The sequence below is a fragment of the Malaclemys terrapin genome, chromosome 3 (assembly GCF_027887155.1).
Source record: "Malaclemys terrapin pileata isolate rMalTer1 chromosome 3, rMalTer1.hap1, whole genome shotgun sequence".
Classification (NCBI taxonomy): Eukaryota; Metazoa; Chordata; order Testudines; family Emydidae; genus Malaclemys; species Malaclemys terrapin.
The window spans coordinates 118282787-118299239 of NC_071507.1; the positions used below are offsets into that span (position 1 = coordinate 118282787).

Sequence of the window (16453 nt, forward strand, 5' to 3'; positions counted from 1 at the left end):
GTAATTCTTTCCCTATTTCAGCCTCAAGTCCTACTTCATTTACACTGTTCACTTGTTAGTTGTCCAATCACTACTAACCCTTTTGGTGAAAACCGAAACAAAAACAGGCATTTAAAACTTGGACCACTGCTGCTTTTTCTGTTCTTGCCTTGCCCTTCACATAGAGTAAATGGGCCTACCCTGTCCTTAGTCTTCCTCTTGATTCTAATGTATTTGTAAAATGTTTTGTTACACTTTATGTCCATAGTTAGTTTAATCTCATTTTGTGCCTTGGCCTTTCTGATTTTGGTGTTTTTTATATTTATCCTTAGTAATTTGACCTCGTTTTCACTTTTATATGACTCATTTTTGAGTTTCAGGTTGTTGTAGATCTCATGATTAAATCAGGAGTTTAATGATGATTGAGTCTAATATGATGGAATCTAACAGACAGTGCTAGAGATCTTTCTTTGAATACCTGTAGGGATTACAGGGACTATCCTGTGATAGAGGGAGCCCTACTAATGAAAGGAAAATGAGATTAATCTGAACTGTCTGTCACTTAACCATGAGAGTAATTAACCATTACAACAACTTACTGAGAGTTGTGATGGATTCTCCATCACTGACCACTTTAAATCAAGAGTGGATGTTTTTCTAAAAAACATTTTCTAAAAGATGCACTCTAGGAATTATTTTGAGGAAGTTCTTTGGGCCTTTGTTTTATACAAGAGGTCATACTTGATGATCACAGTGGTCTCTTCTGGCCATTGAATCTATGATTCCACGGAGAACATATGAGAGGGTGGTCAAATCTTCTTGTTTCCTCACCCTGAAAATTGAGTTTTGTAAACAAAGTTAATTTCTTCTATAAACTTATTGTTTGTTTGTTTTTCATGCGCTGGTCCCTATGTCTATTCAATATGTGGGTACGCAGGTGCATCATACACCTAAAACTGGAAAATCTTGAAAGTAATATCTGTTGGTCTGTGCCAGCATCGTGGATTGTCTAATGCTAAGCACCCACACTATCCTCTGCTTTTGAGTCCAGCCCTTCTGAGGGACATTTTCAGCCCAGAGGAGGATACTATCTCAAGGAGGAATTAAATCCCTTTTCTGACCACACGCCAAAGCTTCCTTCCACTGACAGTACCTCCAGTGGAGACTGACCCAGCCTTCTGATCAGCTGAATCTGATGTCCTGGATGAACCACCCCCCCCCCCCCCCCCCAGAGAGGTTAGCCCAGACAGGGCTTCAGTAGTTTTGCTGGACCCCATCCTCTGCCCAAGCAAGGGATCACTGATATCCTGCTTTTGGGGGCCTTGCTCCTCCCCCCCCCAACCAGATTTTGTGACCCTTCTTGCTGACCCTATTGGGTTCCATGGGATCTTTATGCACAAAACCCAGGATCTACGCACTCTACCAGAGAATTACTCTCCTCCTAGGCAACAGCAACTGGCTGTGCGGGAGTATGTGGAAGAGGAAGACGACAAGTTGGATATGCCAGTACTGGACATACCAACAGGAGTATCTTTCTCACCCAATGAGGCAATTACTCCTTCTTCATCATCCCCACCTGATGACCATAAACAATATCAATAATTTGTTGCGGAGGATGGTGGCAATACTTCAGATCCCATTAGAAGTTAAGGATATACAGCACAAGCACTTGGATACCCTGCAGCCTATGGGACCCAGTCAAGTAGCTCTCCCAGTGAATGAAACCATTATAGAACCAGCTAGAGTATATGGCCTACACAAGCAATGTGTACCCTATTCCCCTAAAAGGGCTGAGAAACATTATTTTGTGTTAACAAAAGGACAGAATACTTGTTCACCCACCCTGCCCCAAAGTCCCAGGTAGTGCAAGCAGCAAAGGAAAGATCCAGGCAGCAACACACTAAAACAATTCCTGTGGACAAGAGTGAAACAGCTGGACCTTCCCATGTCCACAGGGTTTGTTTTTGGGTGTTGCTGCCTGGGTCTTTCCATGGCTGCTTGTACTACTAGTGACTTTGGGGCAGGGTGGGACATTCTGGAGTTCAGAATCTCTATCTATGAGGCCCTGTTAGCGTCATATGACTTTGTGAACTACTCATAGTGGAATTCAAAGACAAACTTCCCCAGGAGGAAAGGGCCTAATCCCAAACCCTTGTTAAGGAAGGTAGAATCGTGGCTAAAACCTCATTGCAAACTGCAGTTGGAGCAGCTGGTACCCCATCAAGATGTATAGTGACCACAATAGTAATGTGGCGAGAGTTGTGGCTTCATCTTTAGGGTTCTCCAGACAGGTTCAGAATTCCACTGAGGACATGCCTTTTCATTAAACCAATAGCTTTAGGGAGAAAACAGATGAGTTTTTGCACTCACTTAAAAGACTCCAGGACAACTCTCTGCTCCCTGGGCATTTATATCCCAGCCACAAAAAGGGGGTGTCATTAACAGGTGTATGAGCCAAGTTTCTTCTGCAGTCTTTCTACCACCGAAGACCATAAAAATCACCACACAAGCATTAGAGCATACGGAGCCCAAGATATGCAGTCCCATCCACCAGAGGCGGATTAGGGTTTGTGGGGCCTTGGACTAAAGCAAGTGGCGCCATCTCCACCTGTTTCCAGAGTCTGCTTTGGTGGCACCTTGCATATTCTATGCACAACTGGAGGGCTATAACAATGGAAAAGTGGATACTAGACATCATCCACTTAGGCTACACCATCAAGTTTCTTTCCTCGCCTTCTCCAAAACTCCCTTCCAGCCCCTCTTCAAGGACCACTCTTACAAGGAGCAACACCAACAGAAGGTGGACTCTCTCCTGGTTCAGGGAGATATAGAGCAAGTGCCATCTCAGGATCAAGAGAAAGGGTTTGCTCAATTATTTTGTAGATCCCAAGAAAAAGGGAGAATGGAAGCCCATTTTTAACCTATGTCAGCTAATTTATTTATTTAATTTTTGCAAATTAAAATTCTGCATGGTTATGCTGGCATCAGTAATTCCCTTCTTGGAGAAAGGCACATGGTTTGCAGCCCTGGTGTGAAAGGTGTTTTCACCCATCCCACAGAAGGTTCCTAAGTTTTCTGGTAGGACAGGAACACTACCAGTTCAGAGTACTCCCGTTTGGGCTGGCAGCAGTACCCAAAAACTTTGTGGAGGTCTTTTCAGTGGTCGCAGCACAGATGAGATAAAATCACTACACTGTCTTCATGTACTTGGACAACTGGCTTTTAACAGGCAGATCATATCTGGAAGTTGTCGACAACCTTTTCCTTGCGCCACTTCCTGGCATACTTGGGAATGTGCCTAAACATGGAGAAGTCTACTCTGACTCCCAAGCATCTCATAAACTTTATAGGGATGCCCCTGGACTCGACCACAGTGAGGGCCTACTTCCCAGCAGACAGATTCCATACCAGGAGCAGTCTGATTAAAAACAAGTCACTCACAAACCCCAAACAACAGTCCAGGTCCATCTTTTTTTGCTAAGCCACATGGCCTCTTGTACTTACATAATTCCGTTCACCAGGCTACATCTCCGTTGACTGCAAGCCTGGCTCAGGGCAAGATATACATCAGACAGACATAGCACAAATACCGTAGTGACAATCTCCATCAATGTCAGTGCTTCACTTACCTTTTGGACAAACCTGAAACACGTGTATTGGAGTCCCTTTTCTGCCTTCCACACTCAACGTGACAATAATCACGGATGCATCCCTCATTGGGGAGCCCACATGAGCAGTCACAAGATATGTGGACACCTCAGAAGGCCAGGATGCATATCAATCTCTTGGAACTAATGGCAGTCAGACAGGCCTGCAATGCATACGATCCCAGTGTGCCTAGATAATGTCTGACAACATGATGACCCTCTTCTATATAAACAAACAAGGTGGGGCAAGATCCACTGGCCTCAGGTACCTGGTGCACATGCATACCCACATGTGGAACACAGATAGGGACCATCCATCTCAAAGAACCTCCTTTTATAGGTAAGTCACCACCATTTTTGCTTTTTTTCCCCTAAATATATAATTATGCCAATATATGCACTCTGTCAAAAGTAAAAATACAAGAATTCTAAATATATTGATCTAGTTCTGCAATTTCAAATCTTTCCCAAGGAGACTATGACAAAAAGGTTCTCATTTAGCTGCAGAGTAATTGGATTTGGCAGACTAACAGTAAAATTGACAGAAGATTAATTTTCTTTTATTTAATTTTTTTCTCTCATGAATTCAGGCACTGGAACAACATTGCAGAGTAGATGGTGGCTATTCTGGAATTAGAGATGTTTATAGCAACCATCAAAGCCATGATGATGTGCAGCAGAGTTTCTTCCTTTCAGAGACCCTCAAGTAAGTTAGCAAGGAGACTTAATTTATATTAATGAATCTCTACAGATCTTCTTTACAGATGACTACTTACCATTAGTAATCTTGACATTCAGGTAATGTAAAATCTGACTGGAACAATATGCAGCTTTTGTTATGTGGCAGGAAGACAGATTGCATTTTTATTAATAAACTGAATTCTGTGACTTTTGGAAATATCTTTACCTCGATTAAAGACATTTCATACTTACTGTTAAGAAATTACATCTCGCAATTTTGATAGGATCTAGTTATACATGCCAATACCAACACCACTGTTTTACCAGACAAGATGGTGAGATTGTCCTCTTGTACTGAATACTTTTTATGTTAACTATGGAGCAGGAAAAAAGCAACTAACTTTCATGATAAATTCATACAACCTTGATAAGAGAACAAAGGAGGGGCCCTCCTTCTCTCCTCAGCTTTTAATGAAATAAAGGAAATCTTGCATCAATCTTTTTTTCCCCCATGTCTTTCTATTCTTTGCAGCCCAGCCTTGTATAATAACAATGTAATCATGCAGTTTCTACTGAAAGTGTATTTCCCTAGTGGGTTTTTAATTTTGTGTCCATATATGTGGGATTTTTTAAGAGCACAGTGTACAATCTAGTATTCTGCCCCATAATACAGTCCTTTAAGTCATCCATGTAAGGATTTTGACCAAACAAAATTGTTATGGCTTCTTGGAGATTTTGCTGTCAACTATCGTTGAGCCAACAGGGTTTCTGATTATATTAGTTGTAGTAACCCAGTCTGAAACCATGCTCCAAAACACACTTTTGTGAAAGAATTAAAAAAAAAAAAAAAAAACCCACATAACAGTCAAACACCCATTTTGACAGTCTTATGCATAGGGAGGACTGAAGAGAGAAGCTTTTTCTGAAGCCTAGCATCTCCCACAGTTTTCCTTCGATGGGCTATTCCCTTCCTGTCTGCTGTTTCTGGAGGCAGTTCAAACTGTAGCATTGCCAGTGCTAGCCACGCCCCTTTCTCCAGCCTGCTGTCAGATCATCTGCCTCCACAACAGCAGTCAGTGGAGGTTTCCTTTGCTTCCAAACTTTCCTTTGCCTTCATATTTTTGCTTTGTTTTGTTTTCGGGCTGTACTGAGCACCCTTCTTTGGCCTGGTCTACACTGCGAGGGGATAGATCTAAGAATGCAACTTCAGCTACGAGAATAGTGTAGCTGAAGTCGACGTATCTTAGATCAAATTAAAATTATTTACTTCGCATCCTCGCGGCGCTGGATCGATGGCCACGGCTCCCCCGTTGACTTTGCTTCAGCCTCTCGCACTGCTGGAGTTCAGCAGTCGACGGGAGAGCGATCGGGGATCGATTTATCGTGTCTACACTACACGCAATAAATCGATTCCCAATAGATCGATTGCTGCCCGCCGATCCGGCAGGTAATGTAGACGTACCTTTTGTTCTCTCCTCCGCTCCTCCTCTTAAACCAGGTATTTAGCGGCACATGGCTGAAGCCACTTGGAGTTCTCTCTTTCAGGGATGGTACAGCAGCCACATGAGCAGTGGACTAAGCCTAAAAGGTGCACCATCTGTGAGGCAGCTTTAACAAGCTTTACAGAGGGCAAGTTATGCCTTGCCTGTTCTCAGCCAGCCAGCCCTAGCAACTGCTAGGATTCAGAGCTTTGAGTCAGACAACCATGTTGGTACCCCATCTCCTCAAGAAATACAGAAAAGCCTGATCAGGGGAAACAGAGCAGAATAGGCAGAGGTTGTAAGGATGAGGGAGGACTTTATTCAGATGGCCAAGAGGGTAAGTCCTGGGACAATTCAGGACCATAAGGATAAGACACTAGAAGGGCTTCCAGTCCTACCCCAAGTCCTGAAATGAGTCCTAAGTGCTTTTCGGGTGGAAGCAAGGTTTACAGCAGCCCCACCTTCCTCTCAGCTTGATTCAGAAAACTAGCAGTGAATTCCCATCCCCCAACCTGGGGGGAGTGGGAGTCTACACTGGAGGACTCCCAAGAGAGAAATTTCTAGAGGACTCATGACCCTGCGCAAGGCTAGCCACAAAAGACCCATCCAGGGCACAGCCTGCTGGCCATGCTTGCAAAGCACGTAAAAAAAATAATTAAAAGATCCAAAAGAAATTAAAGGGTGGTAAGAAAAACTACAAAAAACCAAATAGGTATTCATCCTCTGACCCAGACACCACCTCCTCTACTGAGGAAGGAGAGCTATTATCTGATTATAAGCAGGACACAGACAAAATGCAACCAAGTTTTCTCCCCTCCCCCCCTTGAGAAGCTTGAAGCCGGGTGTAAAAAGATTGTATCCATGATTCAGTTTCAGCCTAAGCATGCCCTCAAATCTTAGAGCAAATACCTCCCTTCCAAATCTTGTCCTTCGGCAGCAATTCCCCTGCATGCATCCTTTGAGGAGGTAATCTGGGGGAGAGGGAATCTCCTGAAACGAGTAAATATGTTAACAGCCATGTTCTCAACTTCTACAAGCTTCAAGAGCCGAAGAATGCTCTCACAAATGTACTTAAGGTTGATGCTGCCATAGCTTCTCTAGCAAAGGATATGGTTATTCCATCCAAAGGGGACCTTTTCCCGCAAGGATCCAACAAATAGGAAGATGGAAGCCAACCTGAGAGCAGTGTCATGGCTGGAGGACCTTAAAGCCCTTGCAGGCAGAGATCAATCCAACTTTACATCTATACAACATCATGCATGGCAGATACGTTAGTGGATGCTGTGAGGTTTTCTGCTAAGGCTATGGCATCCAGCTCAGTACCCAGGAGATACATATGACTTCCTACCTGAAAGATAGATACTCACTCCAAAAAAGTCTTGTGCTCATCTAAATTCACAGGATTTTTCCTCTTTGGAGAAAAATTGGACAAAATAGTGGCTGAAAATGCTGCCAAACTTTCAGTTCCTTCCCCTCTACGATTAGTGCTCTCAGAGGGGACTACAAACCCACTGGGTCAACATTTTACTTGAATAGTTACAGTATAAGCAAGGACTCACTGCACCTAGTTACTTTGTTGGCATTGGAATCACTTTTATTAATTATTGTTTACAAGTTTTTACACAGCTTTGGAATGAATCCTCTGGCAGCAGACTGGAGAAAGGGGCGTGGCTAGCACAGGCTGTGCTACAGCTTTGAATTGCCTCCAGTAACTGCAGACAGGAAGGGAAGAAATTTTCCATTTTATTAGAAGGCAATTGAAATCAGAATGTTCCAAAGCTATTCTAATATGTTTTATAATATATTTTTAATGTTTTTGTTTACTTTAAACAGTGGCACTGGTTCATTTAACCAGGTACTTTAAAATGAGAAACATACCTGATGGCTTATAAATATTCTGATTTCCGTTGCCTTCTAAAGGGAAAGCTGATCCTTTTGGTCCTTTATAGCCTTGGGAGCCTTGCGTACACTGTTCCTGTCGCCAAGGAAGTTCCACCTGTGTTATCAACATTGGGAAACCTTTTCAGACAAACCCTAGTGTAGACACAGCCAATGTGGCAGCCTCACCTGAAAGTGGCAACTGCACTATGCACTGAATGACAAAGGTGAAGAAAAATATAGGGATTTCTAAAAACTATTTTGATATTTTGCTATACAACTTTGTAATTTGAAAAATGTAAAGTATAGAGGTAATAATTAAAAAGTCAGCATTTGCTAACAGTTCCCATGCAGTGGAATTTGAGTGTACAATTTATATCTGTGCTACAGTGTCTCCAAGAACTCTGTGTGTAACAATGAGTAAATGTTGTTTTTAATGGTGATTATTATATTACTGTTAATATATTCCTATTTAGTAAACATTTACCCATGGTATTGTCCCAATCACTGTTTTTTTTATTTAAATATCATGCCTTGAACCAAATCATGCTCTTATGAGTAAGGCAAACAGGATTTGACATGCAGTACATGCACTCAGTTTTCTTTTGATGCATGTGGTAATTTATAAAAGCTTGTCGTGACTGTGTATTGCTGGAATAATATGTAACAAAAAAGAATGAAACAGAAAAGGAAGTGCTGTTTAACTTTAAGAACCTAGACTTTAGATCTTTGTTATTTATCAAAACAGGAATTTTTACATCACCACCTGCTACTGTCAAGCTTTGAAGCCAATTTTAATTAAGTAGTCCCAATGCTTGGTGCCAAAACATTAGTAAATGTCACTGATTGATAATGTTTTACATTAGATCTGCTACCTAATATTTCCATCTATAGAAGTGGGGCATTAATATTTATCTGTGAAAATGAATTAGTTCCATTTTTCTCTTCTTTAAACCTGAGGTTATTTCATGGTGTCTCATGTTACCTGTTTTCTCTTGCCAGGTACTTATACTTACTCTTTTCTGAAGATGATCTTCTTCCATTTGAACATTGGATCTTCAACACTGAGGCTCACCCTCTACCAGTTCTTCACAGAGATGATGGGAAGAAGGAAGAAAAACACAAATAAAACAATGTTAAGTTAATTTTTGTTTCATTCCTTAGAAGTTTCTTTCCAGTATTGGGCACACAATGCAGTTTTACTTAAATTCCTGAGATATTTTGAGTTTTAAGCCAACTGTTTTGCAGTCTGTTATATTTGCCAGTAAATATTTATGAATGGACCTAAATTCATTGCAGCAAAACTTTTAATCTTATTTTTCCAGCTGAACCACTTTTTTTTTTTAAGAAATCTGACGTCTCTAGATTTCATTAAACTGCAGTGTCATCTTTGCCAAATAGAATAGAGGGGTCTGCATGTTACTTGTTTCCTATTATACTTTTGATTTGACTGCAAAATTCTTTCCTCCTCTATGAGGAGATGTCTGCTTTAAGCTGTAATATTTTGCCATGTTGCAAAAAGCCATAAAGAATTAAGTATAAAGAGCTTTTTTTTTTGTTGTATGTTAATTTTTTTTGTCTGTCTGTCATCTGAGACAAATCTTGTAACTGTGACAGCCTCTTCTTATGCGGGTCTATCAATTGGTAAAATATCTTCTGAAATTTTTAATTATCAAAGATGTCTACGTAGGAATAGTTTCATCTCATGCAGACACAATTCTGTTTAAAACTGCAGTGTACTTTGAATTGAACCTAAACGTTTTTACAAATCCATTACATTAGTTGGACAGATCCTAGTTTTTATTAAAACTCGCCTTTTTGTTTTTGTTTTGTTTAGAATATCACTGCAAACTGAATTGTTTCTTCCATTTTCTAACTAGAGTTACTATCACTTCTATAATCAGTTTGGTATGAGCAAAATAAACAATTTGAAAAACTGGCATTATTGAATTATTAAAAAGGGAATCGTTTCTTATTTATAGCTATTTACGTAATCTGTTAGCTTTTGCATTTGACTGGATGTGTGAGATAAATGAGATGTTATGAAATTCTTTCTAAAGTTAGGCTGCGAATTATTCGAATCAGAGAATGAGAGATGATTTTTTTAATCTGCTGTGATCTTTTCAATAATTCCATTTGGTTTAGATTGTGACCTAAGACAGTCAGCTGGAACAAAGTAGTTTAATATAGATTATCAGAACAGGAGTTCTGAATAGCTCAAAGGAAACTTGTCTTCTAAAAAAAAAAAAAAAGTATTGTTTGCATTGGAAGATGGAAATTGACCAGGATACAATTAGTACATTTTGGAAGCCCAGAACAAGGATGACCAAAGTTATAGAAATACAACATGTTTAAAAGTATTCTTCAGACATAAAGCCTAGATTACCAAGAAAAGTTACTTTTAATGGAATCACCAAAGGGAGAAATCAGGAACAATTCCTTTTCTATTGAGATGTATTTTGGAATAGTTTACATGAATAATTCATATGGATATTAGGAACTTAACTTTTGATTTGCAGACAGGATGACTGTACTGTATGTTCAGAGTAGGGTGTGACCACTGGCTTCCCAGCATGAAAAAGCACACTATTAGGTGGTGTGACTGCAAAGAAGCCAACATGGTTCAAAACAGTAATTCTCAATTTTCTTTTAAATAAGTGCATATGATGACTCAAATATCCTGCTTAGTCGTTTAGGCACTATGGTTCCACAGCCGTAATTAGGCGTAAATCTTCTTTCACAAAAAAACAAGACCTTTTTTTTCCCCTTAGTTCTGGAAGTGCTGCAATATAGGGTTTTCAGGTAAAAATTAGGGACAAAGGAAACTTATTACCATTATGTCCTGCATTTTGGAGCAAATCCAAATAACTTCCTCTGCAGATGCAGAGGGTCCTTTGCAGCCACATGTGTTTGTTGTTCCACTGGATACAGAAAAGGGTGTTTCCCATGCAATCTGCCTGGGTGGAGGCAAGGCTGGAGGATCCACTGCTATGCTGATCCTCTCTCTTTGGGGTTTGGTGGGAACATAAAGCATTTGTGAGGCTATGCATCATTGGGCTGAGCCTGCAGAGAGGAACTGCTGGGGGCTACACAACTTGGGTGTGGAGGGAGTTTCTTGTGCCACACACACACATCTGCCTAGTGCCCTGCCTGGCTACTCTTAATCAGTGCTGAGCTCAAGATTTGAGCCTTCGTTATCCATATGTCTTTGTTCATTTAACGAATATCAGTGACAAGGTAGTCACATTTTTAGGTATCTTGTATTCGATAATCCTGGCTCCATTAAAATGCATGGTGAATCTCCCATTGACTTTAGTGGGCCAGGATTTTTATCATTTGAGGATAATATTAACTATGTCATCCTTTTCATTATGAAATGCCCCAATATAATACAAGATGTTTTTAAAAGGAATACAAGCCCTTCTAATTTTGGAGTAAAAACTAATTTTTTTACTCCCTTCCACTCCAAAAAAATGGCAATATTGAATTTTTATCCAATTACTTTTAGTCCGTAAACATCTTATGCTGCCTGCTGTGTAATTTTTGTGTGCGAGCTTCTGTGGGCCTCATTTCTTTTAGTCAGATAATAAAACCAATAAAATCAGAAAAACAGTTTTTGGAGACATGGTTTGTTAACTTGGTTTTTACATTTTCTTAATCAGTCTACTACAAATTGGGACAAATTGGGGGAAATTTATTGTACATACAAATTTCCCTCGCTCCCCGCATATAAAGGTAAAGAATGCAAAATGGTTGCATAAATTGGGTTTTAAGTGTTTAGATATTTAAATTTCATGTTGATTTCCCTGGAATACAGAAATTTTGAAGTGTATAATTTTTCTGGTTTGGGAGTTATGATTTGAAAGAACACAAAGTTGATACGTGATTCTGTTACTGACAACATATTTGGTATTCAGGTGTACAAACTGCACTGTACTGTACCTTTTGTAAACTATGTAAGTAGACAAGAAGATTGTACAACATGTAGAATCTGCCAACTGTAAGAATACCCTATTTTGTAAGTTCAGGAATATTGATTTTTTTAAAAAGAACCCCAATACACCAAAGTGTGAAATGTTCTAGTGATCACAATTTAATCAGTCAGCTTTTACCAACAGTTACCACACAGCTAAAATAGTATTTTCCTAGTACTTACAATAAGAAATTAGTTTGGAAACTGCTGATTTGAAGACCACTGTATATGTAATTGATAATTCATATGGAAGAGAAACTGCTGAATTTTGAAAAAATGTAAACAGTGTATCCAATATCTTTGTGCAGACATTGCCTAAATTCTCATTCCTTTTCAGCATATAACAGTTCAGTTAGTTTACATGTTAAATTCTAAATGGTGAATAATTTAAATGGCCCTTAAATTAAGTTGCAGAAACAACAATTGTTTTAATTGTTTGTGGAATTAATATTGCATATGTTTGTTGTCTGACAGTTCTACAATACCCAATGACTCACTATTTCTATGGTGACTTCATCATATGTATTATCCATTTCTATCCATTAAATTTTTTGATTTGTACATATTCCATTTAGTCTTTTCCACCTTTATATAAATCTCTGATGTAATGAGACACATAACAGATCAAGATGCTTAATTTTTAAGAACTATATTTGTAAAAATTTCTCTATTGTGAATAAAGTCTTTTAATATATCTGTTCATTTTGTTAGTTTATTCTTTGTTATACTAAGTGGTTGAAGGTGCTGTATATTACAAGAATTACAGTATTTCAAAGGCTTGTAAATAAGTGCAGAAATAAATGCAGTAATCTGCTTCATAGCCCTGGTTGGGACACTGTTCTGCTGAATTCTGATCAGTAGCGCTGATAAATGCAGAATACTGCTAATCACTTGTTAAGGTATTGTAATTAATCAAAAAGTAGCAATTAATGTCTGTGAAATAGGGTATAGAATTGCTGCTATAACAAAAATCTGTGGACACTACATCAGTCCTATTGAAGAAATATCTATTAGTAACAAAAAACAAAAATAAAAAAGCAACAATATGGTAACCAACAGAAAACAAAATAAAAAAAGACACAGGAAATTGGGAGGACGGAGATGACAGGGTAGTCAGGAATGATCTAAAAGGAGGTCAGTTCTGAGAATGATCAGAAGATGCATGCTGTGGGGATTACAAGCAGCCTTCAGCTAGCTCCCATTTAGGAATACAGTAAACACTGCTTTTTAAATGACAAGGCTGTCAGATTGCCCAGTGTTATGTGATCATGTAATGAAAGGTTATCATTAGTGTATGTTCTAAAGGATAGAGGGACAGTTGTCATGGGAACTGTAACTGCATTTTGCATCTTTTCAGTGAGGGTGATTAAGATCTCAACCTTAATGTTGAATTAACAGAGTTTTTGTTTAATATATTTTAGCTTATTCTTATTTTCTTTTTAATGGAGAGCACCACAGTCAACTCCAAAAACATCTGGTAAGCTAAATAATTCTGATTTTTACAGGACATATTCCTAAATACAAATATCACTTTAAGACTAAAGGCTTCTTAATTTAGACACACTAGTCAATTTAAAAAAAAAAAAGTTATTTAAGATAATGCACCTATCTCAAAATCCACTTGCCAATAAATTGTTTTACATCCACATCTTTCTGTTTTTTAAAACGCATTTGTCTCCCTGCTGCTGTCTGACAGGACCACACACATAGGAGAAGGAGGAGACTAACTATGTACAAAGTGCTATTAAATGAAAAATGAAACCTTTATCTAGTGGAAAGTTTAACCAAATGATTAAATACACTATTTGGAAAACATTTATTTTATAAATATGGATTAAGCCATGTGCCAAGTTGCATTAGAGGAGCAGTGTCTGGTGTTGGGTTTTGGAGGTGTTAAATGACATTGAGTAGATCTTCAAATCAAGACTGCAAATAGGCAAGATTCGTAGTTCCTTCCACTGTCTCCATCTAACTTTCCCTCCTATTCTTCCCACTCTACTGCATCCACCAACTCTTCCTTCTCCTATTGTTCTTCCCCTTCGCTCTCTACCTGGCCTAGCATGGAGACGTGTCTGTGGAAAGGAGTGTAGCCAAAGACCTGCTGGGTTCAGGTAGTCCCTAGCTAGGGGAACAAACTTTGGCTGCTTTATCTTAAGTTTGAGACTGAACCAGCCCTGTCAAACCCCAGATTGAAGGGAGTAGGTCCTGCATCAAAGAGCAGCTTCCAAATCCATGGATTGGGCCCTTGGGCTTCGGAGTTTTATATCTGAATGGTTGGAAAGTGTCTAAGGGAATGTCTACACTTCAATTAAATACCCAGGGCTGCCCCATGTCAGCTGACTGCTGCTCGATGGGCTCAGGCTAAGGGGCTGTTTATGGTGTAGATATTCAGCTTTGGGCTGGGACCCTCCTGCCTCGTGAGGTCCCACACTCTGGGCTCCAGTCCAAGCCGTAACATCTACACAATTAAACAGACCCTTAACCCGAGCCCCATGAGCCCGAGTCAACTGACACAGGCCAGCCACAGATTTTTAATTGGCATGTAGAAATGCCCTAAAATCCAATTACTATTAACTTCTGATTTGAGTTTTCAGTAATAAATTGTGAAATTGTTGAAAGTCATGCCACTGTTTTACATAACTGCCAAACAATTCCAGTTAAACTGTAAATGGATGTTGGTGCATAATCTCTTGATCCACTTTCAGCCCAATACTCCCTTCTCTCCCTGCTTTCACTGAAATGCAGCCTCATTTGTGAACCAATATACATAGTGAACAGACTTCCCTTCCACACCAAATTATTCCATTCTAAAGCCTCATGATTGGCCCTTATATCTCTGCCATCATCAGCTACTCCATCTTCACGGGCTGTCTCCCGGTATTCAAAATCACTGTTATCACCCTTCTTTTTGAAAAATTCTTTTAATTTCCATCCACTCTCCACCTTTTGGCTGATTTCAGTCAGGCATTTAACCTTTCACAGTACAGATATTGACCTTCGACAGGTGGTTAATGACCTACATCTCACTATTGATCTCTTTCTCTTCTCATCTTACTTGAGCACTGTGCTACTTTCACGCTATTGATCAGAGTAGCACTAAGCTGCTACTATTCTTGAGTATCTCTGGCATGGAGCCAAAAAGCAAAATTCTTTGCAGGTGCCATCTTTTATTGCGTTGTCAGTGGATCCTGGCCATAAAACCAATGTAATCACCTCCCCAGCAATATTACCCAGTGCAAAAAAGGATTCTCTAGTACCACAAAGACTCCTCAGCTGCCATTCCTTGCTTCTGACAGGAGTCATGCCCAGGATGTCCTTATGGTGTGCTGCTCTCCAGCTGCTAGTTCAGCCAGTTGGGGCTGTTAGGGCATCATGCGGCTGCTAATGGAATTTCAGGGAATCAGCCTGGGGCCCCAAGAATGGGAGTGCTAAGGTGACTCTTCTTTGAACAGCCCTCTGACTTCCATTGCATACTTCATGAATGTCTGGTCCAATATCTTGTGTTCTCTCCTGGCTTGGTCTGATGTCAAACCACATGGTGGAAGCTTTTTCTTCCTCTTGTTTCCTCTGCTATAAGATGCCTTGAGGCTTTGCCTTTCTTCTGCATCTGGACATCTGACTCAAGTGGATAAAATATTAGTACTGCAAATGTATAATGGGGAACAATCCACCACCATCAGGGAGGTGATCCAGATTCTATAATCTGTCTTCCATCTCTGCATTTTGAGAGTCCTAATTATGAGAGAACTATTTTTGAACAGCACACTTGATATATAGTATCTCATAATTAGGACTCTGTGTCTGTCACGGAGATTGCAGAAGTCACAGATTCCGTGACTTCCTGCAACCTCTGTGACTTCTGCAGTAGCCAGTGTGGCTAATCCCAGGGCCACCCAAGCATCTGGCCCAGGACCAGCTTCTCAGGTGGCCCTGGAGTCAGCCACACTGGCCACTGCAGAAGTCACAGATGTTGCAGGAAGACACAGAATCTGTGACTTCCGCAACCTCCGTGACAGAGACAGTCCTAATTATGAGATACTATATATTGAGTGTGCTATCCAAAAAATAGTTATTGTATTGCTCTAAAGCAGAAGCTGATCAATGAACTAAAAAGTACAAGAATTTTTGCCATTAAGTCTTGGTTATGGTTTGGGTTTTTTGTGGCCACATAACTTTTCTAATTTCCTAAAATTCAAAAGTACACTTTGTTCTTTCAGTCTGCAGCTACTTATAGACTCATAGACTCATAGACTTTAAGGTCAGAAGGGACCATTATGATCATCTAGTCTGACCCCCTGCATGCTGCAGGCCATAAAACCGTCCCTACCCCTTCCCTGGACTCTGCTGTTGAAGTCCCCAATCCTGTTTTAGGTGACTTCAATCGGCAGAGACCCTCCTGCTAGAGATCCCTGCCCCATGCTGCGGAGGAAGGCGAAAAACCTCCAGAGGCTCGGCCAATCTGCCCTGGAGGAAAATTCCTTCCCGACCCCAAAAATGGCGATCAGTCAGACCCCGAGCATATAGGCAAGAGTCACCAGCCTGACCCCTGTCAGCCATTATACGATTTACCTACCATTGTTTGGTTTTCCTTGACTACTATGTTTTACCATTAAACCATTCCCTCCATAAATTTATCTAACTTAATCTTAAAACCAGACAGGTCCGTCGCCCCCACCGTTTCCCTCGGAAGGCTTGTCTTATCTTGTACTGATGTGAGTATTTTAACTTGCAAATTTTAACTTGTTTGGGGTTTAGTAATTTTATTGATAAGACATCAGATAACCAGGTTCAATCAGTTTATTAATCAAAGAAAG

At 40.0% G+C, this 16453-nt stretch overlaps 1 protein-coding gene across 1 annotated transcript in view; it reads left to right on the forward strand.

Annotated features, from left to right (window-relative positions):
* MAN1A1 (mannosidase alpha class 1A member 1) overlaps positions 1 to 12339 on the forward strand; it is a 217639-nt gene extending 205300 nt beyond the window's left edge. Inside the window, exons 11-12 of the mRNA XM_054021752.1 lie at positions 4217 to 4332; positions 8669 to 12339. Of these exons, the coding sequence (XP_053877727.1) occupies positions 4217 to 4332; positions 8669 to 8795 (243 nt within the window). The 3' untranslated portion in view covers positions 8796 to 12339. The remainder of the gene's footprint in view (positions 1 to 4216; positions 4333 to 8668) is intronic.
* The last annotated feature ends 4114 nt before the right edge of the window (positions 12340 to 16453 follow it).